The following is a 27,595-nucleotide window of genomic DNA, read 5'->3' as shown; positions in this document are numbered from 1 at the left end:
GTAATGTATGCTATATACGTAAATGGAGAGAGAGAGAAAGAGAAAGAGAGAGGCATTTTTCAAAGTATGCTAGATTTTTCTCCTCTGAAAAAGTTCTTTGATTTCATATTAAATTCAGAAGTGTCCATTCTATATAATAATCATAATTCTTGCTCTTATTTTTAATATTTTACCTAGTAACAGAAAAACTACTTCACACCTTCCTACTGAGCAGGTCCTGAAGCAAAATCCACACACAGCCTGACCAACCTTAATGGTTTTGAAGCAGTTGTAGGACCATGATTTCAAATCAACGGCTTCCCCAGAACTCTTCTGAGATAACAACAACAAAAGTTAGAAAACCCACCAAAACCACAGAAAAACAAAAGCTCCATAAAACTTAAGGGCACAGGCCAATCGGGTCCATGGTCTAAACAGTGCTTATTTAAAGTCTGATTTTTCAGACACAGAGCTGATTTACAACATTTTTATGTGAATCCCAAAACATCCTTGTATGTAATTTTCTTGAACCACAACACACTAACAGAGTAATTTCTGAATTAGAAAGCAGAAAATTGCTAGAATTCCATCCTGTCACATGGAGGGAGAAATACACAAGTAGTTCTGTGGGATCAGTGAAAGGACAGGAACTTTTGGTAACAAAGCAGCTAGTTTTTAAACAATAACAAAGAAGAATTGTACAAAACTAGTCTGAGCCTACTTAGAATCCCTCTGCCTTTGGTTTCCGTCGAAGCTCATATAAATTCAGGAATGCAAGGCAGCAGGGGAAAGTATTAAAAATATAAACATCTCCTTTAACGCCACATAAATCCTAGTACCTGGATTTTTCAAAATAGAGAATCGAATAATAAGACTGACCTTGAATATGCTGCCCCCCTCAAAAACTAAAATACAAATTATTTTAAGGACTGTTGTATGTTGAAGAAAATCAAAAACAACTGAACTTTGTGCATATTAAGAAAGTAATGTTGCCACCAACCATGCCTATGAACTCAGGTAACGGTTGCTAAAATATTTGCCCACACTGGGAAGCAAACAACATTAGTGCTCTGTTACCACTGACCGCAATTGAACCACTGGCAGCAACAGAGCTGGCTTTCAGGACACACACAGCCTTAATTAGTCATAGGAAAATATGCTTATTTTTCTCCAAAAATCTTGAATTAGAGCAAGAAGAATAGACAAACCAGATACAAGCAATTACTTCCTTTCTATACAAGAGGTAGTACTCTTAACAAGATCAGTAATTGCTAGAGGTCATTGGTCTCTGGATCTAAAATACTAAGATTTTTCCTACAAAAAAAGCTTCCTGATTATTTATTTACACTTCTGGTTGACAACTGCATAGCTTTGTTATTAAAAGTCTTTTAAAATAATGATTGGGATTAATTCATCCAATGCACCATTTAATTCAATGAGCATTTACTGGGCAACTTTATTGTGCTGGGGACACATTAAATAAAACCATCCCTACCCTGCAGAAGTGTTTGGACTGATTTTTGGCAGACTTTAAGCTTTATTCTAATTTATAATACATTTTCCTTATTGCCAATGAGGTTCAATGCTTAGTTCATACCCTTTGTCCATTTAGTAAGTAAATGCTTGTCATTCTCTTATTTATTGGTGGAAATTTATTAGCTATTCTGGATCCTAATTACTATTCTGGACACTCATCATTTGTTACTTATATGCAATACAAATATATTGCACCATCCATAACTTTGTTATTTTGTCACATGTTAATGTTCATATAATCAAATTAATCAATGTCCTCTGTATTTTTGTTGTTGTTATTCTTCTGTCCTAAGAAATCCTTCTCTATCCCAAGGTCATAAGGATACGCACAAAGGCAAACATGGATTTGTTATTAATATTTAGGTCTATTAATCAACCAGTAATTTAATTTTGTGTGTGGTACAAGGTAGGGATCTAATATTCTCTTCCTGTTGGGCAGTCAATTGTAGCACCATTTAGTGAAAGGGTATTTGCCAGATAGTCAAGAGGGAAGAGGGTTTAGATAAATGGATTCCCAAGCTCAGTCTAGAAAGATCTGTGACATAACACATCTGTCCATGTAAGTCTAGCCTGACTTATTAGAGTGCTAGATCCTTCAGAAAAGGATTACATTTTATTCACATTGTGTTCCTGGAGCCAACCACAGCACATAGCAGATAGTAAAGTATGTGCTACAGAATCAAATATATACAAATATAACCTAGTTACCTTTACCTTCTAGGTGCACCCACCATAGACTTGGGGAATACCAAATGAATAACATGCCTCTGTACTTCCTGTTGCTTCCATTTGAAAAGTTCTTTTCTATCTGCCTTACCAATTGGCCAATTGGTCTGTAAATATTTTCTACTTTCTCTAGACCTAACCCACACAGCATCTAGAAAAACCTTTATGTAATACCTGAGACATTGTCTTTCAAGCTACAGGAGGCCAGTGAGCTCCCTTTGGGATTACAGGATTATGAATTTCTCCAGCCTGCGGGGCTCAGCAGACTCTGCAACTCACCAGCGCGGGTAGTGTATACGAGCTCCACATGGGCATCTTCATAGCTCTGCCAAATCCACTGACATATTCCTTATGGTAAAGGAGACAGTGGTTCACGTTCTTCTGAATAACCCTGGGCCTCCCAAATGGCAAATTTACTTTCACTGTTGCTGTTACTAAAATTAAAATAACATAAAATAAAGAGATTTGTGAAATCAGCAAATGCTTCTATGCATATAACAGCTACCACTCTCCTATGGCTTATTACAGGGTCAGGTACTCTAACAAATGCTTATCATCTTTAACATCTTTTAATTCTTACAGTAACCCTATGAGGTAGGTGTTATTTTTCCATTTTTCAGATTACAAAATGAAGGCTTAGATAAGTACCTTGGCCAAGCAAGAGGCTATAAGCAAGGATCTGAAGCCTGCTCTCTCTGGCTCCAGATGTTTTATAGCTCACAGGACATATTTGAAGAGATAAAACCTCAACATCAAAAGCACATACTTGATAACTAAGATGACCTACTTTAGTAATTGTCACAGGAAAGATACTGGAATTTTATAAAAGTATGCCTGCTATGGTCTGAATGGTTATATCTCCCCCAAATTCATATGTTTAAATCCTAACCCCCAAGGTGATGGTGTTAGGAGGTGGGGCCTTTGAGAGGTGATTAGGTCATGAGGAATGGGATTAGTGCTTTTATAAAAGACAGCCCATAGAAACCCTCACCCCTTCTGCCATGTGAACTTAGAGTGAGAAGAAGGCCGTTTATGAGAAAGCAGGCCCTCGCCAGAAACCGATACCGCTGGAGCCTTGACCTTGGACTTCTTAGCCTCCTGAACTATGAGAAATAAATTTCTGTTGTTTATAAACCACCCAGACTATGGTATTTTGTTATAGCAGCCAGCATGGACTAAAACAATATCCTAATGTATCTATTTTTATTTGTATGCTTTAATAACTTAGAAATCTATCAATTATTGATAGTTTAAAAACCTGCAGGCTATTCATGCCACCAATAATATCGGTAGATTATAAGAAGATTATCAAGACAACTAACACATTCCCTGAACACTTAACTGTAGACCAGGCACATATATTGATTCATTTAATCTTCACAGTGTCTCTACAAAGTATGGGTCCTCATTTTATACACGATGAAGCTGAGACATAGTTTAATACAAGAATATGTAAAAGATAACAGTTAATAATATTGCTACAGGACAGGCACTTCTGCAAATTCTTTCCATGTATTAACTTTTTAAATGTTTATAACTACACAGGGTGAGTACAGTTATAGATGAGAACAGTGAGGCACAGAGAGGTTAAGTGATTTGCCCCAGGTTACACAGCCAGGAAGCAGCAGAGGTAGGACTCAGACCCACGCAGCTGAGTCTGTTTACATCTAAAAAAGGAAACAGGGAACTGCGGATGAGGCAAAACCATTTCAAGGAAGTTGTTATGTTCCTGGAACCATTGTAACTAGCCCCGCTTCCCCCTTGCTTACTACTGTTGTTATTAGATCTGTTGTGAGGTTTTTTTGCCCTCCTGTGTATTGGCAATAAAATCTTTATGATCAAAAGCCTCTGTGAGCTTAGGTTGGAAAATCCCAAATTGCCAATGTTGTGTTTTCTTAGGTCTAAACATCAAAGACTTACATGTTTTCTATTGACTTACTTTCTTCTTGGATGAGATTTAGCATTTGATTCACTTGTTCTAGACGAGCACTCTGCAAGATTTTAAGGGGTGGAAGGGGAGGAAGTGAGTCAAAGGAATAACACATGTTTTGAAAGGTGATCAAGATTATTTCTGCTATAATCACATTAAGTGTTTTATTACTGAACAAAGAAGCCAGACTCAGTTGAGTTTAAGTTCTGATTCTGTCCCATTCAGAAATACAGAGACAATGATGCCCCTGCATCCTTTTGTTATGTTTGTGGGAGTATGCAAAGATATTCTTGATAATGGGGCAAAGCTCTGACCACAGCTGGAAGCAACGCCTGAGTTGGGGTGATAACACCACAGTGATTCCCAAGATTGAACGTGCATCAATTCACTTGAGGGTTTTGTTAAGACATGGATTCTTATTCAGTAAACCTGGGTTGGGGCCTGAGATTCTGAATCTCTAGCCAACTCGCCAGTCATCCAGATGCTGGTCCTGGGGCCACACTTTGAGTAGCAAGGGGCATTCTTTACAGAGAAGAACCCAGGGTTTGGAGTCAGAGAGACCAAGCTTCTGTGACCTTGGACAGTTTACCTGACTTCTCTGAGCTCTCTTTATCTCTAAAATTGGGAATATCCACTTTTTACTGTTATTATGATTATTTTTTAATGGCTGCTTCATTGTGGTTATCAAGAGTAGCAGGTAGGAAAACCACACCCTTGCTGATATTTGCTATGGATTTGACTTTTATTGAGTAGTTTCACTGGACTGTTGTGTCTTTTTTTTTTATTATTATTTTTTATTTATTTATTTTTTTTTTGAGACAGAGTCTCACTCTGTTGCCCAGGCTAGAGTGAGTGCCGTAGCATCAGCCTAGCTCACAGCAACCTCAAACTCCTGAGCTCAAGCGATCCTCCTGTCTCAGCCTCCCGAGTAGCTGGGACTACAGGCACGCGCCACCATGCCCGGCTAATTTTTTCTATATATATTTTTAGCTGTCCATATAATTTCTTTCTATTTTTAGTAGAGGTGGGGTCTCGCTCTTGCTCAGGCTGGTCTCGAACTCCTGAGCTCAAACGATCCGCCCACCTCGGCCTCCCAGAGTGCTAGGATTACAGGCGTGAGCCACCGCGCCCGGCCCATGATTATTTTTTAATGGCTGCTTCATTGTGGTTATCAAGAGTAGCAGGTAGGAAAACCACACCCTTGCTGATATTTGCTATGGATTTGACTTTTATTGAGTAGTTTCACTGGACTGTTGTGTCTTTTTTTTTATTTTTTTTTACAGATCGACTGTTGTGTCTTAAAGCCTCTTTTGGTTGATTATTTATTTCTGTGATATAATGTTATTTTAAGGATTAGAGAATGTAAAGTCTTTACCTGTCCCTGATTATAAGGAAAAATTCTTACTTGAGGCAGCAGGTGTTTGTTTAGCTCCACAACCACATTTTGAACTTGACATCAAACATACCTTGACATTAGTTTTAGTTTGATGGACTCCTGATAACTGGGCTTCAAGTTCATTCTGAAATCCCAACCCCACCCAGGTGTTCTGATTTTCACAGGTGGACATGGTTCCTATATTTTGAGCTCCTATTCTGACCCCTTGCCCTGTGGATCCTCCTAGCACTAGAACTAGAACTAGAACTAGAACTTCACTTTGTTGAGTCTCCTGGGATCTGAAGTCCTACTTGTGAACTCAGTCCAGGGGCTGATCTACTAAAAAGGCCTTCCCAGTGTCACGTATCTGTCAGCCAGATTCTCCACTGCTACCGAAAGGAATACCCCACAGCACCTGCACTAGTGGGGTGTGTCAAAGAGCAGGTTACAACAGCCTCCCAGTTCTTTGTGCTCTAAATAACCAAGCATGACCACCTGATTCTTCAACTGTAAGAAGAATAGTTCATGAGGGAAATCAAAGAGAGCTCCAAGATCACTATTTTGAATGGTTAAGGACAGTTAGCTCACAATGCAATTAACAATTACTTTCCAAATAATGCCTCCCAGTTTACAAAGCACATTCACATACTTAATCTTATAATGTTTGCATTATAATCTCTCCTTTCCAGATAGGGTTCAGAGAAACCACATACATTTACTAGGTAAATATTCAAGCCAGAACACAAAACTGGTTTTCGGCCACCCTGGTTTAGACTAGCATGTCCCCTTACCTTCTCATGCACGCATCAAGTTATCACTTACGTCTTGTAGCTGAGGGCATGAACAGTCTAGAGGATCTGTGGGCAAAGGAGCAGTAAAGTCACAAACAGAAGACCTTGACACTTCCTCTGCATGGGACGGCTCGTAAAAAGGCACCTTCAGAAGATGGTTTAAACTACCATGGGTTCCATTGTTTGGCGCTGGTTGAATGCGTAGGAGATCTGTTTTTTAAAAATATAAGTTCAAAGTAGCTTTAAATTAGAAGGCAACAACTCCTATATGGGAGATGGGAAAAAACAAACATGTACTATCTCACTTCCTTTAATAAATTCTGCTGTAATGAGGTCATGTCCTACAGATGCCATTTGTTTTACTAACTTTCTTCCCCATAGTTTCCAGCATCTAGTCTTTCTAAAGAATAGGAGCTAGCTGGGCCCAGCTACTTGGGAGGGTAAGGCAAGAGAATTGTTTGAGTCCAGGAGTTCGAGGCCAGCCTGGGCAACATAGCAAGGCCCTGCCTCTAAAAAAAAAAAAATAGGAACAATCACTGAAGATGAACCACAGGAACTTTCATGAAGAGTTTCTGTTCCTTCAGGGTAAAGCTTCATTGTTGCATAAATGACCGCTTTGTCCTTGAGCATATCATGGTTTTCCAATATAAAAAGCTATACTCTTGATAAAAATAAGTTTAAAGAAGTCAAATCATTTACAATCTTACTTGTAGTATATTTACTTAATTATATCAAAATTCTGTAAGGATAGATACTTTTTAAAATTAAAATTTTGCTCAATATTTAGAGAACTTTTTCTAATTTTTTTCTATGAAAACAAAACATACAAATATTTTACAAACATAGCCTTTTAAGTGGCTCCAGCTGACTTCCACGTACTAGACCTCTCCCAGGACTGGAGGCCTAGCTAGTTCCTTCTAATCAACCCCGCAAAGGGCCAGCAGTCCTGATGGCAAATCCAGCCACGGGAACTAAGAATGTAAGGGCTTAAGGATACAACATACCATTTTTAGATGGATATGTTTTGGTCTCTAAGTCACATTCAATTAGCAAGATTAAGAGAAACAATTGTGAGCAGGTTCATGCCCAAATTCCTAAAGCTAACAGTGCAATTACAGCTTACTCATTGCCTTGCCTGCGTAAATGATTTGTTAATATGACGGTCCAAGGAAAGCATGTAGGTACAGAGGTAGGTTAGGCTCCCAAAACCCTGAGGTTTAAAAAGCCTTTAAAGTTTTTAACATTGAGTGTAATAACATGTCTATCCAAATAAGACTTTCTTACCATCCTTTTATGCCAGATGCCTTCTCTCTGTAATTATAAGAAGATACTTGTGTTTATAGTGTGCTTATCCTGCTTTGAAATGTTGGAAGTGTTATTTTATTTATCTAAGTTTTATTAAATTGTCATCTGGTAAGCAATTAATAGAAAAGCTTGGTCTCCTGAGTTCTAAAGTTTATCATTACTAGTAAGACAGAAAGAATTCACTCCCATAGCTGAGTAATTCTGAATAATAAATATTTCTTCCTTGTCTTTTTTTACTTTCTATCTTCTTACTGCAGAGCATCTAGCCAATGGGATTCAATTTATCACCAATTTCAAATTATATTTAAAGCTATGCACACTTTGTTGGAGAGTTGATGTAAATATACTTACCACACATTAGGTTATACACTTCAATATTTTCAAATGGTTCAATTTCAGTCTTCTCTTTAAAACTGGGTCCGTGTGCCAAAAAGAGAGCCTGGATTGTAATTATTACTAGATGTCAATGAAACTCAAAAAGTGACACATCTTCCTTCTGTAACAACTCTCCTGTTTGTATGAGGCCTCTGTGAGGATTTGTTTTCAGATTTGCAAATGACTTGCATATTATTTCCATCCCTGATGTTTACCAATCAAACATAATCCATGCTGTGTTTATTCTCCTGTCTCTACCTGCTTCCACAGCAGGTCATACGCCAATAAAGAAAGAGAGTATAAGCAACAGTGGACAACCAGTATCGGTATAGTATCTGGACAACATATATTAGAAATTAATCATATAACATCATGTGTTCTTTTCACATTCCTTTCATATCATTGCTCTAATATGTTAATATATGATGAAAAATGTTGACATTTCTAAGCATTAAATTTTTGTGAAACTTCCTAACCTGCTTATTTCTCCTCTTTCCTTTTGGGATGAAGAGATATAAATATTTTGATTTATATTTAATTAATTAATGTTAACCTAATTATATTATTTATAACAGATCTAATTGGTTTAGATTATAAACAACTAGAAGAAAAGTATCAAACATAGGTAAGCAGTTCTTTTTTGGTAATGGGGGTATGTATAAATATATAATTCTTTTTTTGAGACAGAGTCTCACTTTGTCACCCTGGGTAGAGTGTAGTGGCATCATCATAGCTCACTGCAACCTCAAACTCCAGGGTTCAAGGGATCCTCCTGCCTCAGCCTCCCAAGTAGCTGAGACTACAGGCCCACACCACAACTCCTGGCTAATTTTTCTATTTTTAGTAGATATGGAGTCTCACTCTTGCTCAGGCTGGTCTCAAACTCCTGAGCTCAAGAAATTCGCCTGCCTTGGCCTCCCAGACTGCTAGGATTACAGGTGTGAGCCATATGTATATTTTTTTCCTAAGATAATCATCAAAGAATTGGAGACATAGGTTTTTCTTGCAGTAATTAATTTAATTATCAAAGAGCACCCTAATTAATAGAAAAGCTCTCTCTCCAGAGATTTTTCAAATATTTACAAAGAGATATAGCTCACCATGACAATGCTAAGAAACAGTATAGTCACAAAGACCCTAACACATGTTTTTTATATTTGGAAAATAGTGTGTGTGTGTGTGTGTGTGTGTGTGTTACGAATGAAATTAGATAAGACAATCAGGTTGCAAAAATCATAAAGTTTTACCTATGGGAGAATATCAGCTGCATTTTACTCATAGACTCAGATACACTCCCAACTTAGAGCCTTTGCACTGGCTGTTTCTTCTGCCTGGGACACTTGTCCCTTGAAAATTTAAAGCCTAATTCCTTTACTTTCTTCGACTCTATGCTCCAGTGTCATCTCAGAGACTCCTACTCTTTCCACCCTATTTGAAGTTGCATGTTGCTGCCAGGGTGCCCCCAAATAACCCTAATTTCCCCTTTACCTTGCTCTACTTTTTATTTATTTCCTATAGCAGTTATCAGCTAACATATCAAATAATATATTCTTTCGTTACACCTACTGTCTGTATGCCCCTTTTAGAAAGAAAGCTTCATGAGGGCAGGGATCTTAATCTGTGTTGTTCACAGATGTATTCAAGAGACTTGAACACTGCCTGTCATAAAGTAAGTGCTCAATAATTACCTGTTTATAAAAAGCAATACATTACCTCCATGCTCTTAAACTCATTGTTATAACCATGGTTGCCTCCTCCACAGTATGAACTTGTTCTACTCCTATAAAGAAAAATATTATTACACACTGATCAATATACTGATGTGAGACCTTATTATAATAGCTTTAATGGATTTTGATGTAGCCTTTGCTTTTATATAGGAAAATTTTTCTGCCAACAGCAGCTTAAATATATTTATTTTCATGCTCAAATTCATAAGCATAAAGGAAAAAGCAGAATAGTAAGAGAGAAGAAAGGAAAATTCCAGGGTCTATAAATAGAATTCAAAAGTCTTTGCCTCTCAGATATTGAAAAAAAGGATAGTAACAAAGACACAGATTAAAAGAAAAGAATTTGTTTTCAAGCTCACCTGTACCTTTCGTCAGGGCGAGTTAATGATAACACAGTCATGTGTCACTTCATGGTTGGACTATGTTCTGAGAAATGGGTCATTAGGCGATGTCATTGTGCAAACATCACAGAGTGTGTTTATGCAAACCGAGCTGGTCCAGCTTACCACACACCAAGGCTACACGACATAGCCTATTGCCCCTAGGCTACAACCTAAACAGCATGTTACTGCACTGAATACTGTGGACAACTGGAACACAATTGTGTGTCTAAATGTATCTAAACATAGAAAAGGTACAGTAAAAATATGATATTATAATCTGATGGGACCACCGTTTTTATAAATGCACCATTGTTAAGCAAAATGTCCCTATGCAGCACATGACTGTACTTGGCAAGGAGCAGTTTGAGAATCTGAGTTTCAGATTCAGAGTTTATTTTTAGCTTTTGGGATTTTCTACCATAGGCTGTTATTGCATTATTTGAATAGCGTTTCAAATTTAATTAATTTGATTTTTTTGCCTACCTTTTCATATTTTAATCTTTGAATTGAGCAGTGTTTGCAATTTTATACATAGTTGGTTTTCATACGTGTAAAAAAATTGGGGTAAATGAACCTAGATCTTTTAAAGCAGCAATGTTTTATTGGGTCAAATTTGGTCTCTGAAGGAAACAAAAGACTCCTATTTCCAAAAGTCAGCCTTAAAAGGTTTCTCTCATTTGCTTCCCCAACCCTCACCTTCTACCCCTGGGGCAAATATACACACACAAACACACACAGGGTTTCTGTTTGTTTTTACATGGATGGCTCAATTAAGAGCAGGACAGTAATTTAGTGTCTTAAAAAGTCAACATTAAAAAAATTCATAACTGACTCTCAGTTTAAATAGAAAATAAAAATAAATCACAAATCAAAAAATAAATCACAACTTTGACCAGGCCACACTCAACTCTACCCAACGGAGGGAAGAAAAGAGAAGCTAAGTAAGTACCTGGAATGGGCAAAGCAAGAGGAGTCCTATTTTATAAGGGGTTTAAACTCAATTCCCCTAAGGAAATTTTTTGTCCTTGGTTAATTCCATTAAAATTGTTAATATAGGGTTGAACTTGTTTTAAAAAATATTTTTAGGCCAGGCACAGTGGCTCATACCTGTAATCCTAGCACTCTGGGAGGCTGAGGGAGGAGGATTGCTTGAGACCAGCCTGAGCAAGAGTGAGACCCTGTCTCTACAAAAAATAGAAAAATTAGCCAGGCATGGTGGTGCACGCCTGTAGTCCCAGCTACTAGGGAGGAAGAGGCAGGAGGATTGATTGAGCCCAGGAATTTGAGGTTGCAGTGAGCTGTGATAACATCACTGCACTCTAGCCAGGATGACAAAAGGAGACTCTGTCTCAAAAAAAATTTTATTTTTGTTCTTATTGCATGGATATTTTTGGTTTCCCAAGATGACCGAAATTATTTGATTAGAGATAATGAAGTTTTAAATTCTATGTGGAAAGCTACAGTGTTCATTAATGAAAAAAAGAACAAGGTTTTTTGAACCAAGTCTTTAGTCTTTCTAAAATTTTTTGATATTTCCATCTCCTAACCCAGGTTAATTAAAAAACAGTGGTAAACATTGCAAAATTTCACTCAGAAGCAACAGATTTAAATATTTTTTGTACAGCTTTATTTTCTATTGTTTTCCAAGTGAAACTTTTGGAAATTGGCTCACGTTCCTGCCTTTCCAACTATTAATTTGGCTCCGGAAATTACATATGGAAATATGGTAGCTGGTATTTGGAAAAGATGAGTTGATTTTTATCTGTCGTAATTGAGCTCAATTTCCAAGTCCCATATGAAATCTTTTGGAACAAGTTCTCTATTATCTTCTCCATGTCTAATTACTACAGTTGAAATCAAGGCTTGGTTTCTCTGCCACAGTAACGGCACAGGTGGGAGATGAATGAGACTTCTCTCCTGATGCCCTGTCACGTGCCAAGTCCTAGCTTCCTCTGCAGTACATTTCTTATTTGTCTTTTCCTTCCTTTCCTCTTCTATCGCCACTGTTCTAAACTGGATCCTCATTACCTCTGACCTGATTAATCATCCTGCCTTTAGAACTTTTTGAATCTTCCCTCATAACACACACACACACACACACACACCCCTAATCTTATTTAACACTATTTTTCACTGCTGGAAATAGAAAAACACATGTTCTAATGAGAATGAATGTGGGTCAGAATATAATGAACCAGGACTTAGCACTACCCTGGAAAATCTAGGTCATAAGTTAACCATAATACTTTCCTGGAGATGCACTATGTAGTGATTTTCACCAACCCCATTGCTCCACAGGCTCCAGGGCTGTCGTAAGGCTGAGGAATGGGTCACTACCTAGCTTTCTAACAGGCCTTCTGCTTCTCCCCAGATCCTCCTCCATGTAGCAGCTAGACGGAACTCTCCAAAATGCAAATCTCACTATCGTCACTCAAGCCACCTTTTGACTACCAATGGCCTCCTACTTTCTTCAAGATCAAAGTCACACTCCTTAGTCATAACATACCAGGTCCTTCATCCACTCAGTGCTCCAGCAATACAGAACCTCTAGCAGTTGCTAGACTCTAGTTCTTCTCTCTGGAAACCTGCCTCCTTCTCTCTACCCTTCCTTGCTCCAGAGATGCTGCTGGTTTAGAAAAAGGTGCCCAGCTGCTCTGGGCAGATTATTTAGAGAAAGAAGCACCTCTTGAAGGACATAGCCTGGCAGAGCTCAGGGCTTGGCAGGCAGATGTCACTTTTGGCAAAGAAAAGGGGTCCCTTTCCTCCTGCCAACACAGCCCCCATCAGGGCTTGGGGAACTGGCAGGGATTGGATTTCCACTCCCACTCTCCTTCTTGGCTGCCTCCGAACAATGCACAGACTGCACCGGGCAGACCCACTGCCGGTGACATATAGCCTGCCCCATCCCAAGTCTTCAAAACCCACATCAGGATTCACCCCTACTGGGAAGCATTCTCTGATGTTCCTGGACATCCACACCTGGGTGTGTAATCTTCCTTTTACTTCTTTGAAACTTGTACTTGGTTAGAATGCAGCAGTAAGCATGTGATTATAACTCTTTTCTTCCTTCCCACTGGGCAAAAATCCCTAGGGTATGGTCTTTTTTATCTCTAGTTCTTAGAGAAGTGCCTGGGATGTATTTGTCAGTTGTTTATTCCAAAATAAAAAGCTAATATTCGTGTTCTTTAAAAATCCAGTTTAACTATACTTTGACTATGCTTTTGAAACATTGGATTTCCCCAAATTAGTAAAATCCAACAACATTTAGGGAAAATAAGGATGATGATGAATATAGATTATACGAACTATTGAGATTTGCTACAATTGTGAAAAATGGGTCTAATCTAGTTACCAAATAATGCACATTATTACTAATGATAATATACTTTCACTTAGAAAATAGGTAGCCCGAGACTCATGGTTTAAGTGTTGGAAAAAAGAGCAAACCCAGATTCCTTACTTGTTAAGGCTGTATTCAAAATTTCCTTTGATGTAGGTTATTTTATTTTGTATATTAATGGCAAGAGAATGATAAAACTAAGCTAATCTTGTGCTACAGAGGAGAAAAATGAAGCCCTAAGTTATTAATTTTTGCATGTTCCCATGACTAACTGGGTAGGGAGCCGGGCCGTGAACTCTCAGCCTGCAGCTTTTTTACATCTCACTGCTGGTTGTTTAAAAGGATACAAAGCTCGTCACTTGAGTATTAGTGCCTGATACCCACAGGTATTCTGGTGGCCAGACTCTCACTTTATAACCCTTTCTTATTCTGCATGAGTGGTCTGACTTCTTGCATCCCATACTTCTAACAGTGAATATTTGGAGAACATAACCCCCATTTGGGAAAATATTTATTTATATATTACATACCTAAATTACCAACAATCTTATGTATTTAATATCAGTAAAGCTTAATTTTAGTCACATATTTGAGAGAAATACTTTTAGAGAATGTCCTGAGCCACAGGGCAGCCACTGATCTATATACAAAGGGCTAAGAAACTTGGATCCCGAGGAGACAGGCCAGTGCCATCTAGTGACCCAGTGTGGAACTGCACACTCTCTGGCCCATTGGGGGTTCCCAGTTATCTTGTAGAATAGGCCAATTCCTTATCCTGCACATGTGTGTATTGGAGCTGAGCCCAACTCCCTTGTCTTCTTTCATCTCCTCTTTCTTTGTCAAACATATCTTTCAGCCACTGTATTGCCATTGTCATTGTATCTCCTGGCATTATGTTCATACATATAACGTAGGACAGAAAATACCATATGATCTGGATACTGTTCATATCCACTTATGCATGTGGAAAAATACTGGAATGAAATACAAAAATAGGAATCATTAGTTTAGCTACTAGAAAGTGTATATTTATTTGTTTGCTGACTTATTATCCTTTGTCTCCACTACAGTATATGCCCCATGAGGGCAGGAATCAGGTTTGTATCCCAAATGCTTGGAACAGGGCCTGGCACACACATAGCAAGCATTCAATAAAATTTTGTTGAATCAATGAATTAATTGGTTATTTGGGATGGAATGATTTGGAATGGCTTTTGTTTTCTCTACTTTACATTTTGCAAATACTCAATGGTCAACATGAATTACAATTATAAATAGAAATAAGAAATAAATGTTACAACAAATACATTAGCTCAGCTGTACAACCATAAAAGTGCTCTTTTGTAAAAATCTTGAAGCTGACAAAGATCTTAAAGAGCTGTCTAATTAATCACTCACTACCAGCCTAGACAACTGCCCTCTGCTGGACATTACAGTAGGGGGTAATGTATTGATGCTAACAATCTCTAGGACAGTGGCTGGAACAATCTCAGCCTTCTTCCTTATTCTCATCTGTATTGCGAAGACTAGGATGCTACGATCAGCAATCTAATAACAATAACTTGCAATACAGAAGTGCTAAAAAGCATTTAAAAGATCAATAAAATGTCAATGCTCCGGAAAATATACAATGATCATAATAGCAGGGTAAGGTTAAGTCAATTTATAATCAAAGACAGTCATTCAAAGTATTATGAGATAAATAAATAGACACACAAACCTCACAGCCAGCCATTGTCGATCCACCATAAGAATAACTTTGTCAATTCTGACATTCTTGGCATAGTGTAGTCGTTTTGGCAAATCAGGAGACAAATAGGGTTTGAAATGCTGATCAGGTTTTTGGCACTAAGAAATGAGTAAATACGTCATGACATATAAAATATGCAAACTAATTCAAAAATTTCAACTTTCTAAGACAATTTATGAAGCACCTTTTAAAAGTAAGGGGATTTAAGCTTGGCTAATCAAATTAAACCTATTATTAACATGGTCAAATTACCTAATTATGATTTTTATTGTTGCAACAATAATCAGGTTACTATTAAAAATCTGGTTTAAATTTGGTGTTTGATGTTTTAAGTTTTTATTCCACCACAAATCACCTTCTTTTTTTGACAGAAAATAGATATGAGTCTAGATTCAGAGTGGCAATTACAACTTTCAAGTCTAATTTATATATTAAAAGTATGGGTAAAAAAGTCTAAAAATCAGTTTAATTGCACTGAAAGTCCCATTCCCACTGATTCAATTTACCTTTTAAATAGCCTACATTTGCTTAGTTTTCAAATCAAGTCAACAGCTTTTGAAACCTACTATGATCTTCCTACTTGAGAGACTAACAAACTGGAATAAAATTTTGTTTCCTTAATAATTACTACTGTAACTATATGGCATATTTTAAGACTAGAAAAACACCAACCACATTGCCATCCATATAAAAGAAAAATGAGGAAATGAGAAATAGAACTACAAAGGAACTTTCTCTCCCTCATGACCTTTTTTGAGAAAGAAGAGGGGAAAAACAGAAAAAAACATAACGGAAATGAATTTTTTTCTATTTCTTCATTTCCTCATATCTCTTAAACCACAGTATCTCATGTATATTAACAAGTCTGTGCCACTAGTATCTCATGCTCAATTTATATAATAACAGTAAGAGAAACTATGAAACAATTTACAAAAACAAAATTTAAAAAATATATAGCAAATGGGAGAGCAAGGAGAGTTGACAGAATGAAAGAGGAAAGAGATACCTATTTATTGCAAATATATTTTTGTCAGTTTTTTTCTTGCCTATTTTGGCATCTTTTCCAGGAATATTATTTTTCTCCTTTTCATTACTTCTTTCATAAGCCAATATTTTTGTAACTTCCAGGCAAACACATGCTGGCAGCTGATGAGTGTGCAGCTTCCCCCAAGACGCAAGGGATTAGAACAAAGTTCTGATGTCTCTCACGCAGCCAGAATGTTTCAGAATGTGAAGAATTGCCAGTTCATGTTTGGTTGTATTTGTCTATTATGAGCTCAATATAGGCCACCAGAACTGCATATGAGGAATATTGTACACCATCTTCACCAGCAGTAGATTCAATCTCAAGAAACCAATTTCTAGCCGGGCACGGTGGCTCACGCCTGTAATCCTAGCACTCTGGGAAGCTGAGGCAGGTGGATGGCTTGAGGTCAGGAGTTTGAGACCAGCCTGAGCAACAGTGAGACCCCGTCTCTACTAAAAATAGAAAGAAATTATATGGACAGCTAAAAATATATATAGAAAAAATTAGCCGGGCATGGTGGTGCATGCCTGTAGTCCCAGCTACTCGGGAGGCTGAGACAGGAGGATTGCTTGAGCCCAGGAGTTTGAGGTTGTTGTGAGCTAGGCTGACGCCATGGCACTCACTCTAGTCCAGGCAACAGAGCGAGACTCTGTCTCAAAAAAAAAAAAAAAAAGAAAAAAAAGAAACCAATTTCTTTGCTCATCCCTAACAAGTAACTCCTCATGCATTAAAGTTTTATTATGAGATTGCAGCAATTCAGTCCCATCAGGCTCCACTTCTAATTCTAGTTCGCTTGCTATTTCCACCACATCTGCAGTTACTGCCTCCACCAGAGTCTTAAATCCCTCAAAGTCATCCATGAGGGTTGGAATCAACTTCCTCCAAGTTGCTCTTAATGTTGATATTTTGACCTCCTCCCATGAATCACAAATGTCCTTGATGGTATTTAGAATGGTGAATCCTTTCCAGAAAGTTTTCAATTTACTTTGCCAGATCCATTATAGGAATCACTATGGCAGCTAGAGCCTTACAAAATGTATCTCTTAACTGATAAGACTGGAAAATCAAATTTACTTCTTGATTTATAGGCTGCAGAATGGATGTTGTATTAGCAGGAATGAAAACAACATTAATCTCCTTATAATCTTACCTTAATCACTCCTTATAGGTCTCCATAGGAGCTCATTGACCAGTTTCATTGTCAATGAGAAGTTATATTTTGAAAAGAATCTTTTTTTCTGAGCAGTAAATCTCAACAGTGGGCTTAAAATACACAGTGAACCATGATATCAACAGATGTGCTGTCATCCAGGCTTTGTTGTTCCATTTATAGAGCACAGGCAGAGTAGATTTAGCATAATTCTTAAGGGCTCTCGGATTTTCAGAATGGTAAATGAGCATTGACTTTGGCTCCTAACAAGAGAGTCAGCCTGTCTTTTGAAATATTGAAGGCAGACATTGACTTCTCCTCTGTAGCAATGAAAAGTCCTAGATAGCACCTTCTTCCAGTAGAAGGCTGTTTCTCTACATTGAAAATCTGTTATTTAGTGTAGCCGCCTTCATCAATGATCTTAGCTAGATCTTTTGGATAACTTGCTGCAGCTTCTATTAACATCAGCACTTACTGCTTCACCTTGCACTTTTGTTATGGAGACGGCTTCTTTCCTGAAATCTCATGAACCAACAGATTCCAACTTTTCTGAAGCTTCCTCATGTCTCTAAGCCTTCACAGAACTGAAGAAAGTTACGGCCTTGCTCTGAATTAGGCTTTGGCTTAAGGGAATGTCGTGATGGGTTTAATCTTCTATACAGACCACTGAAACTCCCTTCATATCAACAATAAGGCTGCTTCATTTTCTTATCATTCGTGCGATCACTGGAGTAACAATTTTAATTTCCTTCAAGAATTTTTTCCTTGCATTCACAACTTGGCTATTTGGCACAGAGACCTAGCTCTTGACCTATCTTGGCTTTTAATATGCCTTCCTCACTAAGCTTAATTATTTGTAGCTTTGGATTTAAAGTGAGAGACCTGCAACTCTTCCTTTTACTTGTAGGGTAATTAATTGGCCTAATTTCAATACTGTTGTGTCTCCTGGAAACAGGGATGCCCGAGGAGAGGCAGAGAGACAAGAACAGCCAGTCAGTGGAGCAATGAGAACACATACAACATTTGTTGATTAAGTTCACCATCTTATATGAGCATGGTTTGTGGCACCTCAAAACAATTATAAGAGTAACCTCAAAGATCACTGATCACAGACCATCAGAACAGATAAAATAATTTAAAAGTTTGAAATGTTGTGAGAATGACTAAAATGTGACACACAGACATGCTGTTGGAAAAATGGTCCCATAGTCTTTCTTGACACGGGGTTGCCACAAACCTTCAGTTTGTAACATGTGTAAAATGCAATACAATGAAGTGCAATAAAACAAGGTATACCTGAAACTAAAAACCCCGTGTACTTAAATATTTAGTTGCATTCCAACAGTAATGAATTTATGGATTCCTTTTAATAAATATATATTTATAGAATATATAACTATTAAAACTACTACACAAGAGCATTCCAGGTCTCTTTAGGGGTAGTGAGAATTACCTTGAAAAATATTGCATTAAGCTATCTGAAATTTTCCCTGCTCATTTACCTACAACCTGAGATGTGAGAACCAATCAAAACCAGTTGCAATTATGCTTAGGAGATTATTTTTCTGACCTGTACAAAAAGATCTATAACAGTTTGTAATTCACCATTTTCTGATATCAAGTCACACAAGAAATGAAAAAAAAATCATGGTACCCGACGCTCACCAGTTCAACCCTTCTGGATGGGATCAGCCCTTGCAATGAAAATCAGGAGTTCGTGCTGTGACCCCACTGTCACCCCAAACTACTTTCCTACAAGTGTCGACTCCAAAATGAAAACAACTAAGATAAAAGCAACTAATGTGCCTATAAAATAATGTTGATAGAGGGTTTAAAAAATAAATTACAATGGCTTAGAATCAGAAATATGAAATACAAATTTCTCAGAACCCAGATTAAAGTCATTAAATTCATGTAGATATATGTATTAAGGAGACTGGATACTTACACTGAGGTTCCTAATAATTTCTTCAGAATTAACTGTTTCAAAAGAAAAAAAATAAATGGCATTACAATCGATACTTGACAACTGCAAAAAATGTAATCAACTCAGGTGCATTTGACACATATACTTATTAATAACTATGATGTAATAAAATTAAATTGAAAATTATTTCAAGCAAATATTTTGTCACTTAAGAATGGAGTAAAATATATTTTAACTTAACAATATTAGATATTACTATAGACTTTATAAACTGTAGTTAAACGTGGGAATTTATCCTTTGCTTCTGTGTGGTTTTCCCAAGAAGTCAGTAGAGGGTGTGATAATCCCAGCATCCTCTCAGAATCAAGAAGCTACGGTTATTCATTTTCAGTTTTACCTTTTTTTTCATATGCATGCCTTCATACTTACAACTAAAAAAGTCATGAGGTATGTTACGAGTCCTGATGCGGGGGGCAGGTCCTTCATACATGTAGAAGTTTATTTGGGGAAAATAATCAGTCATATATTCCATCTTGTCACAATAAGTCTGGTCCATTCCTAAATGAAAAAAAAAAAAAATCCACTGAATGTGTATAGATGGTAACAATTGGTTGTCAAAAAGAAGACATTCTATGTTACAAATCTCAAATCAAGTTGCACAATTTACTATATGACTTTACTTTAAATGGCAGAAAATCATGGCAGTGGAGAAGGGCCATGTTTATGAGGGAAGAATAGACGGGAATTACAAACAGATCATTTGTTCAAAGTAGATCAATGAAAGTAATTTTAAAGAAGAAAGTCCTCTGTAGGAGGCTAATTAAATCTTTATAATATCTGATTTGTATGTAAGACAGCATTATACATTTTTAATCAAAAAAGCAATATGCATTTTTATAAAACAATACATTAAGATAGTACGGATTAGAAAATATTTACTTTAAGATGTATATTATTTAAATTTATATGAGCAGCATGTTCTCTAAAAAGATTTGATAGTTAAACATTTTGTATTTGAAGACTCTTCAGACTACATGTAATTTTTTTCTTTTTCTAAATTGACAAGGTCTCACTCTGTCACCCAGGCTGGAGTGCAGTGGTGCAAGCATATCTCACTGCAACCTCCACCTCCTGGGCTCAAGCGATCCTCCTGCCTCAGCCTCCAGAGTAGCTGGGACTACAGGCGCTCGCCACCATGCCTGGCTAATTTTTTTTTTTTTTTTAACTTTTTGTAGAGACGCAGTCTCCCTATGTTGCCCAGGCTGCTCTTAAACTTCTGGCCTCAAGTGATCCTCCTGCCATGACCTCCAAAGTGCTGGAAATACAGGTGTGAGCCACCCGTAATGCCCATCTCTACATGTAAATTTTTACTTTTATCAATTTCTGTTAACAAAATGTGCATTAAAATGTTTCCCTTTAATTTTAAAACAATAAGGCAAAGTGTTAGGGAGCTCTTTTAGAAATTTAAAAAATATACTACTATGTTTCTCATTATCTTGATTCTAAAATATAAAAAAAAATTCTACAGACACACTCTTTTTTCTCCTCATGTGTTGGAGCTTAGCTTTGAATGTCCTCCTCAAGAGGACAGTCTGACCACCCCAGCTAGGACCGGTCCACATCTGCTTTATGTACTTCTGAACACTCCATAGCTAGTAAGGAACCTGGCACTGAGTAGGCACTTAGAAAATACATGGAATAAATGAGCACCTACTTTAAAACCGTGCAAATGCATTCTGTGTGAGGTGGAGGAACGTGAGGCTGCTGGTTCACTTCCTTTACCATTTGGTTATCCAAAATCGAGAGTTAACCTCAAGTAGAGAAATGTAAGGTGATGGGGACTTTAAAGAAGAGGAGCTATGATTAAACACATATCTATTCACATAACTAAAAAAAATGCACATGGCATGGCAAAACTTGCCGATATATAATCAAAAATTGTAGCCAATCTATGTGAAGGAATCACTGGCTGAAAGAAGGCCCCCAAAGCACTTTCTAGACTGAGTAACAACCACATCACATCCCTGTTAAATACTATTAGCTCCATTTTTACAGAAAATAAAGTATATATTAATAGATAGATTTTCTAGGATGTTAGAATAATTCAACTAGACATTTTAATTTAGTCCTCTTTTCATCACAATCTACCACAAAATTCATTCTTTGCTTCTTCAAGAGCTTCTAGGCCTGGAAATGCAGACTTTAAAGTATCACCACTATTTTTTGTATCATTTCTGAAGTGATAAAATATACACAATGATAAAATGATTTTTTTATAAAAAGCATACCATGGTCGGCCAAAAGGATTATATTGGCACAATTGTGTAAATTCCGCTGCTTGAGGCCTTCCATCAACATTCCAACTGCATCATCTACTAACTGTAAGGCTTTAATTACCTAAAAAAAAAAAAATGGCATTAAGATTGTCCCCATGAATTGTTTCAATTAACCAAATCATTATCTAATGAAATAAAAATTAAACACATTTCCTTCTCTGAAATAGCTGGGTTTTAAAATAGAGCATCAGAGCCCAGCACCCATGCTACCTCGTTTACCAAATACCAATTCCCTACATTTCTATAAACAAAAAGTAAACCATGTTCCTACCAAGGAAGATGGACTATTGGCCAATAAATACATGAAACAATGTTGAATGTCAACAAACACTATTCAACTGGAAAGGTTTTCATAATGATGACAACGCTTCTGAGACAGCCTAAATGGGTACACACATTTGGGAGGGGCATGAGACAGTGGGTCGGTCACCCAAGAGTTAAAAAGGGGTAGACTCTGTAACCTAACAATTCTACCTCTGGGCATTTGTCCTAAGTAAACACATAGAATATAAACGGAGATTTACATACAAACATATTCATCACATTATTGATTTATAATTTAAATTCAAGAAAAAATAAATTATGGCACATCCTTAAGAAGGCATACTCTACAGCCATTAAGAATCACTTTTTAAAGAACAGTGGCATAGGAAAATGCTTGTGGTAAATACAATGTTAAACATAAAAAAATGAAAACCAAGCTGTATACACACCCATGCATACGGCATAATCCTGATTTTATTTTGAAATATATTTAGCATTTCTTAGTAAACATGCATGCACTAAAAACTAAAAGAAAATAAATCAAAGGAAATAAATCAAAGTACTATTAACAGTGGTTGTCTCTGAATAGTGGAATGGAGTTTATTTTTATTTTATTGTTTACTCTTTATTATTTTTAAATGTTTCCACACTTTATCAACATAGTACATTGAACTGACTTGAGGTTTAAGTAGATTTTCCTGGCATAACTTTTCCATATTTTTTTTCCAGTGAATAGGAAAGCAATGGATTGGGAAAAGATGTTTTATCTCTCATAGTACTATTATAATAATGATCACCTTTTTTTTTCTTTTTTGAGAAAGAATTTTGTAAGCCAAGTAGTGTTCAGAGCTTTAGTCCTCATGAAATCCTCACATCAAACATTCATGGATGGTGGGTACTATTGGAACTGCCAGTTGTAAAGGCCAGAAAACTTGAGGTTCTACAGGGACTTGAACTCAAGCCACACTCTGTCTACTGCTTAATCCATCATCAACTTCAAGATGCTTTCTTGACCATAAAAACAATATTTAAGGATTATATTTGTAGTAAAATCATAACAGAATGGTCTGGATAATGAAGAAACTTATATTAGAGAGTCCACTTCAAAGATACTAGGAACCTAGAAGGGGAATAACTCTGCCTAAGGCAATAACGTGGTAAGTCCAATCAAAAGGAACTTATGAATGAAACTTCGCAGGAACAGACAGCTGGAGACACCACTTGCAGGTGACTTAGCCTGAAACACACCACATGAACAAGGTGAATTGGCTTATGCATTATCTGGCCTTGATGTCTTCATTACAGGAAATAACAGTGCCACATCTAAGTAGTCAATAAATGTTTATCAAATGAATCAAGATGTGGTTAATAAAGCAGTTGTCCCTTCCAGAATTTTTTAACTATTTTGTTTAATAAGGCAGATTAACCATAGCATTCTTTTTAGACCTTTAACTATTTTGATTTTGTCATGTATATATCAAATACATTTGTGTTCAGTAGACATCAAAGAATACCCTTTTATTCTGTGGATTTGGGCCAGATGATTTTGAGACAGTACAGGGATAGGACTTGGGCCTCACTTCTGACCAAGAAAGGCAACATGGGGTAGCATGACCGAGCTTAATTAACTATAGAAGAGCAAAAAAGAAATGACTCCCTAGCCACTGGAATCCAGCCCATACCACACAGGGAGGGGGTCAACTTGTCTGTCTCTTGAGTAATGTCTTCCAGGACCACTGAAGCAAGATGCTGTCACCAGCTGATAAGGAACCTGGCTGCAAAGAAACCAGACCTATCTGGATTTAACCACCTCAAGCCAGAAAAGACCCCCATGCTGGCTTTACCCTGACTTTTCCCTCATTATAATCTCATTTTAATGCTAACAGTCACACCCAGGGGTGGAGATTTAAAATGCATGAAGCATGACCACTAAGTTCACAGACACCAACAGAACCCTGCCTGTGTGTGTAATGGCTTCAAAGCTGACACTTGCCCCCATCTTTACAACCCTCAAAAGTTCCCCAGTCCTTGTTTTAAGTAGCTAGTCTAGTTGCCCACTTAACCAGCACTGTCTCCCTTTTTGTTTGAACAAAATCCCCAGTAAAAGCCTTGCCTGCCTAAATCTTTCTGGTCTCATGCCAATAATCTATTGACTCGGGGACTGAGAATCTGAGGTTCAGTATCAGTTTTGCATTTGTTTAAAAAAAAAAAAAATACTTACTGTGGCACTGACCGGTCCACTTTCATGTCCTGAAGAATCAGGCTCTTCCAAATACATGGTATAAAAACTGGGTCTGGGGGTAAAATTGAAACAAAGAAAGACATTATCAATTTGGAATGAACCTACAGGCTGGATTTGGGGATTTGGCAGCTCTTGAATTGCTGGCTATTGCCTTTTCTTTCTGGCCTCCTTCCCTTCATCCAGGCCTAGGGGTTCCGCTTGCCCGGCAGGGCTGGTTTTCCTCCTAATAGGAAGTAAATAAGACCTTCCCAGATGTAAGCAGTGGTATGTCCCCGTTTTGTTCTTGCACTTGAGCCCACTCTTGGTTTGCCCCAGTCCTTTATATTTCCTGGTTTCTGACTTTTTGCTGACTCTTGGTTCTGCCACACTGAGTTCTTTCTTTCAATGTCTGATTTCCAATGCACTGTTGACCTGGTGCTGCCGGCCACAATGCCCTCACTCCGGCCTGTCACCCTGGCCTTGCCGGAGCACCTCTGGCTCCTGGAGTCACTACCAGATCTCTCCTTGTTCTTCCCCACTCCATCTCTGGCTCTGTGATGTTGGCCTCTGCTCCCTGGTACTGGCTCTATTTCTATTGTTCAATAGTGTCAACCACGTTCTCAAGAGCAGAAAGTAACCAGTTCTCGGGAATAATTCTTGAAAAGTGCCCATAAAAGGCAATGCCAAGTTTAAAAAAATAGCCAAAAGTAGTCATTTAACTTAAAGAAATAATTTCATTTTTTACCCACATATATCCCACTATACCAGCACTTCTCTGACACTAGATATTACCTTTCAGCTTCGGGCAAGTCCAGCCATTTTAACAGTGTAGAGATCCTCATTGCATATGAGACACTACTAAAAAAAATAGTAAATAGAAAAATACTCAAATAAAGAACTCCATTACATTCCTACTCAGAAAGATTAATATCATCAACTATCCATTTTATGTTCCTGTATGATCAAAATACAGAAAGGAATTCAGTAATATTCAAAGGGATTTCTGTTTTCAATATTTACATATAGATACGCTTGCAGTGCTATAAATTAAATGTATATTGTTTTGTTTTCCCCTCCCTCTTCTCTTCTTCAATTTTCCCCTAACTAAAATAAAAGGTCATGGATTTTTATGTATTAATTCCATTTCTTTCATTTATGCATTCACATATATTAAGCATCTATTACAGATACCCATTTGCTCATCTGAAACAGAAGTTAACAGTGAGCAAAGACTACATTCCAGTGCAGGAAGACAAGCAACAAACAACAGACCTAATACATAAATAAATTATATAGTGTATTGAAAAGTGACAAATGCTGGCCGGGCGCGGTGGCTCACGCCTGTAATCCTAGCACTCTGGGAGGCCGAGGTGGGCGGATCGTTTGGGCTCAGGAGTTCGAGACCAGCCTGAGCAAGAGCGAGACCCCATCTCTACTAAAAATAGAAAGAAATTATATGGACAGCTAAAAATATATATAGAAAAAATTAGCCGGGCATGGTGGTGCATGCCTGTAGTCCCAGCTACTCGGGAGGCTGAGACAGGAGGATCGCTTAAGCCCAGGAGTTTGAGGTTGCTGTGAGCTAGGCTGACGCCACGGCACTCACTCTAGCCTGGGCAACAAAGTGAGACTCTGTCTCAAAAAAAAAAAAAAAGAAAAGTGACAAATGCTATGGACAAAAGAAAAACTAGAGCAGAGTAAGGGACCCTGAGAAACTAGGGTGGGGGTGGTTTGGAATTTTAAATCTTAGTATGATCAGGGTAAGACAATATCAAGAAGGTAATTTTTGAAAAAAGGCCTGAAGGAGGTGAAGGAGTGGGCATTCGGGTCGGTAAAATGAGTCACTTCGGGCAGGAGGAACAGTTGCGGAGTGTGTTGAGACCCACCGAGGTCAGAGTGAGCGCCTGAGGGAGCAGTAGGTGACAAGATCCAAGAGGTAGGGGGACGGCTGGGGTTATGCCACGTAGAGCCTTGAGGGCCTTTACACTCTGAGTGACACAGGGGGCCGTGGAAGTTTTTGGTGCAAAAGAGTGCCACAACTGGACTTGCATTTTAAAGGAATCATTCTGGCAGGTGAAGTGAGAATAGATTATATAGGACAAGCAGCAGGGAGATGTGTGAAGAGGCAACTGCAGTAATACAGGCAAGAGTTGATAGCTCAGAGTGGTAATGCTGAGGTGATAAAAAGTTCTCAGACTGCATAGATTTTGAATTAGAGCCAAAAGCATTTACTGACACACTGGATGAGGGATATAAGGGAGAAGAATCAATGATGACTCCAAGAGTTTTGGCCCAAACAGACGAAATAATAGAATCACCAACAAGATTAAGACAAAAAAAAAAAAAGAATCCTGATCATTTCCGCCTCGATGGGAACATATCTGAAAGTGCTTCACTACCTGTTATAAGCCACGTATATGGAAGGAAAGGAGCCATTTATAGCCACCTCTGATCCTGGCCAAAAGTAGGTCCCAGCTTTTAAGCCTTGATACATTGCTGTCAGCCACATCTGTAAGGAGAGAAATTTTCGGATAAGTGAAATTTGATAATCAGTTTAGGGAGAAAGGGTGCACCTTACTAGAAACAATGTTAACAGTTGCAAAGTTTATTAAAATTTGTTTAAATTATTTAAAACATGTCTTTGTAGCAGTTAAAAGATGTAGGTATCCAGGGATCTACCTTGAAAATCAAAAACATAGTAAGATAGTAAAAAGCAAGGTTGTTTTCTTCAAATTGGTAAAATTGTATAGTTCCTCTTACCCTTTAAAAGAATTAAAAAAGCAGAATGAGGAAAAACATTAACAAATAATCTTTCTATATAAATTCCAGATTGATACATTTATAATACAACACCCAAGTTTTAACATAAGCTATTCGAGTTAACAATCACAGAAATACTTTCCCCACCCTCAGCCCTTAGAAGCTAGAAGGATAACGTTAAACTCAGAATGGAGCAAAAAGACTGATCCACTGTCACAATGGGAAATAGAAGTTATTCTGGATGCCACGTGTAGAATGCTACATACTGGTTGCCCAAACCACCAGGCTGGATTATTTTGTTCCGTTGAAGACAGTGAAAAATTCTTGTTGAGATTTACATCATACATATTATTGTCAATGATGCCATGTGATTCTGGATACAAGCCCTAAAATGATAATTTCAAAAAAGATATAAGATAAAATAATATATTAATAAAATATTTATATTAAAATAGCATAATATCTATTACTCATATTTAAGAAGGATTTTATATGCCTTTCAATATAAAATACCAGGATCTGAACCCAAATATCTGGAGTTATACAGTCATCCTTGGTATCCATGGGGGATTGGACCCATAACTTCCCTCAGGTACCCAAATCTAAGGATCCTCAAGTCCTTGACATAAAATAGCATGGGATTTGCATATAACCTATGCACGTTCTCCTGTATACTTTAAATCATCTCTA

The 27,595-nt window shown here is 37.5% G+C and overlaps 1 protein-coding gene across 4 annotated transcripts in view; it reads right to left on the bottom strand.

Moving 5' to 3' along the window:
- ENPP3 (ectonucleotide pyrophosphatase/phosphodiesterase 3) overlaps positions 1-27,595 on the bottom strand; it is a 71,497-nt gene that overhangs the window by 12,182 nt on the left and 31,720 nt on the right. For 3 of the 4 annotated variants that reach the window (XR_011235563.1, XM_069489149.1, XM_069489151.1), the window contains exons 8-20: positions 27,172-27,291; positions 26,545-26,654; positions 24,938-25,003; positions 24,146-24,218; positions 21,613-21,721; positions 19,754-19,882; positions 19,346-19,377; positions 15,191-15,318; positions 9,731-9,797; positions 7,994-8,081; positions 6,369-6,547; positions 4,181-4,232; positions 2,521-2,675 (exon numbers count right to left, since the gene is read on the bottom strand). Coding sequence is in view for 3 of the 4 variants with exons in the window: in XM_069489149.1 (XP_069345250.1) it covers positions 2,521-2,675; positions 4,181-4,232; positions 6,369-6,547; positions 7,994-8,081; positions 9,731-9,797; positions 15,191-15,318; positions 19,346-19,377; positions 19,754-19,882; positions 21,613-21,721; positions 24,146-24,218; positions 24,938-25,003; positions 26,545-26,654; positions 27,172-27,291 (1,308 nt within the window). In the remaining variant the exon portion in view is untranslated. The remainder of the gene's footprint in view (positions 1-2,520; positions 2,676-4,180; positions 4,233-6,368; positions 6,548-7,993; positions 8,082-9,730; positions 9,798-15,190; positions 15,319-19,345; positions 19,378-19,753; positions 19,883-21,612; positions 21,722-24,145; positions 24,219-24,937; positions 25,004-26,544; positions 26,655-27,171; positions 27,292-27,595) is intronic. The other variant, XM_069489150.1, reaches the window with a different exon arrangement.

Source organism: Eulemur rufifrons, chromosome 15 (assembly GCF_041146395.1).
Source record: "Eulemur rufifrons isolate Redbay chromosome 15, OSU_ERuf_1, whole genome shotgun sequence".
In the NCBI taxonomy this organism is placed as follows: domain Eukaryota; kingdom Metazoa; phylum Chordata; class Mammalia; order Primates; family Lemuridae; genus Eulemur; species Eulemur rufifrons.
This window is presented reverse-complemented; position numbering and strand designations above follow the sequence as displayed.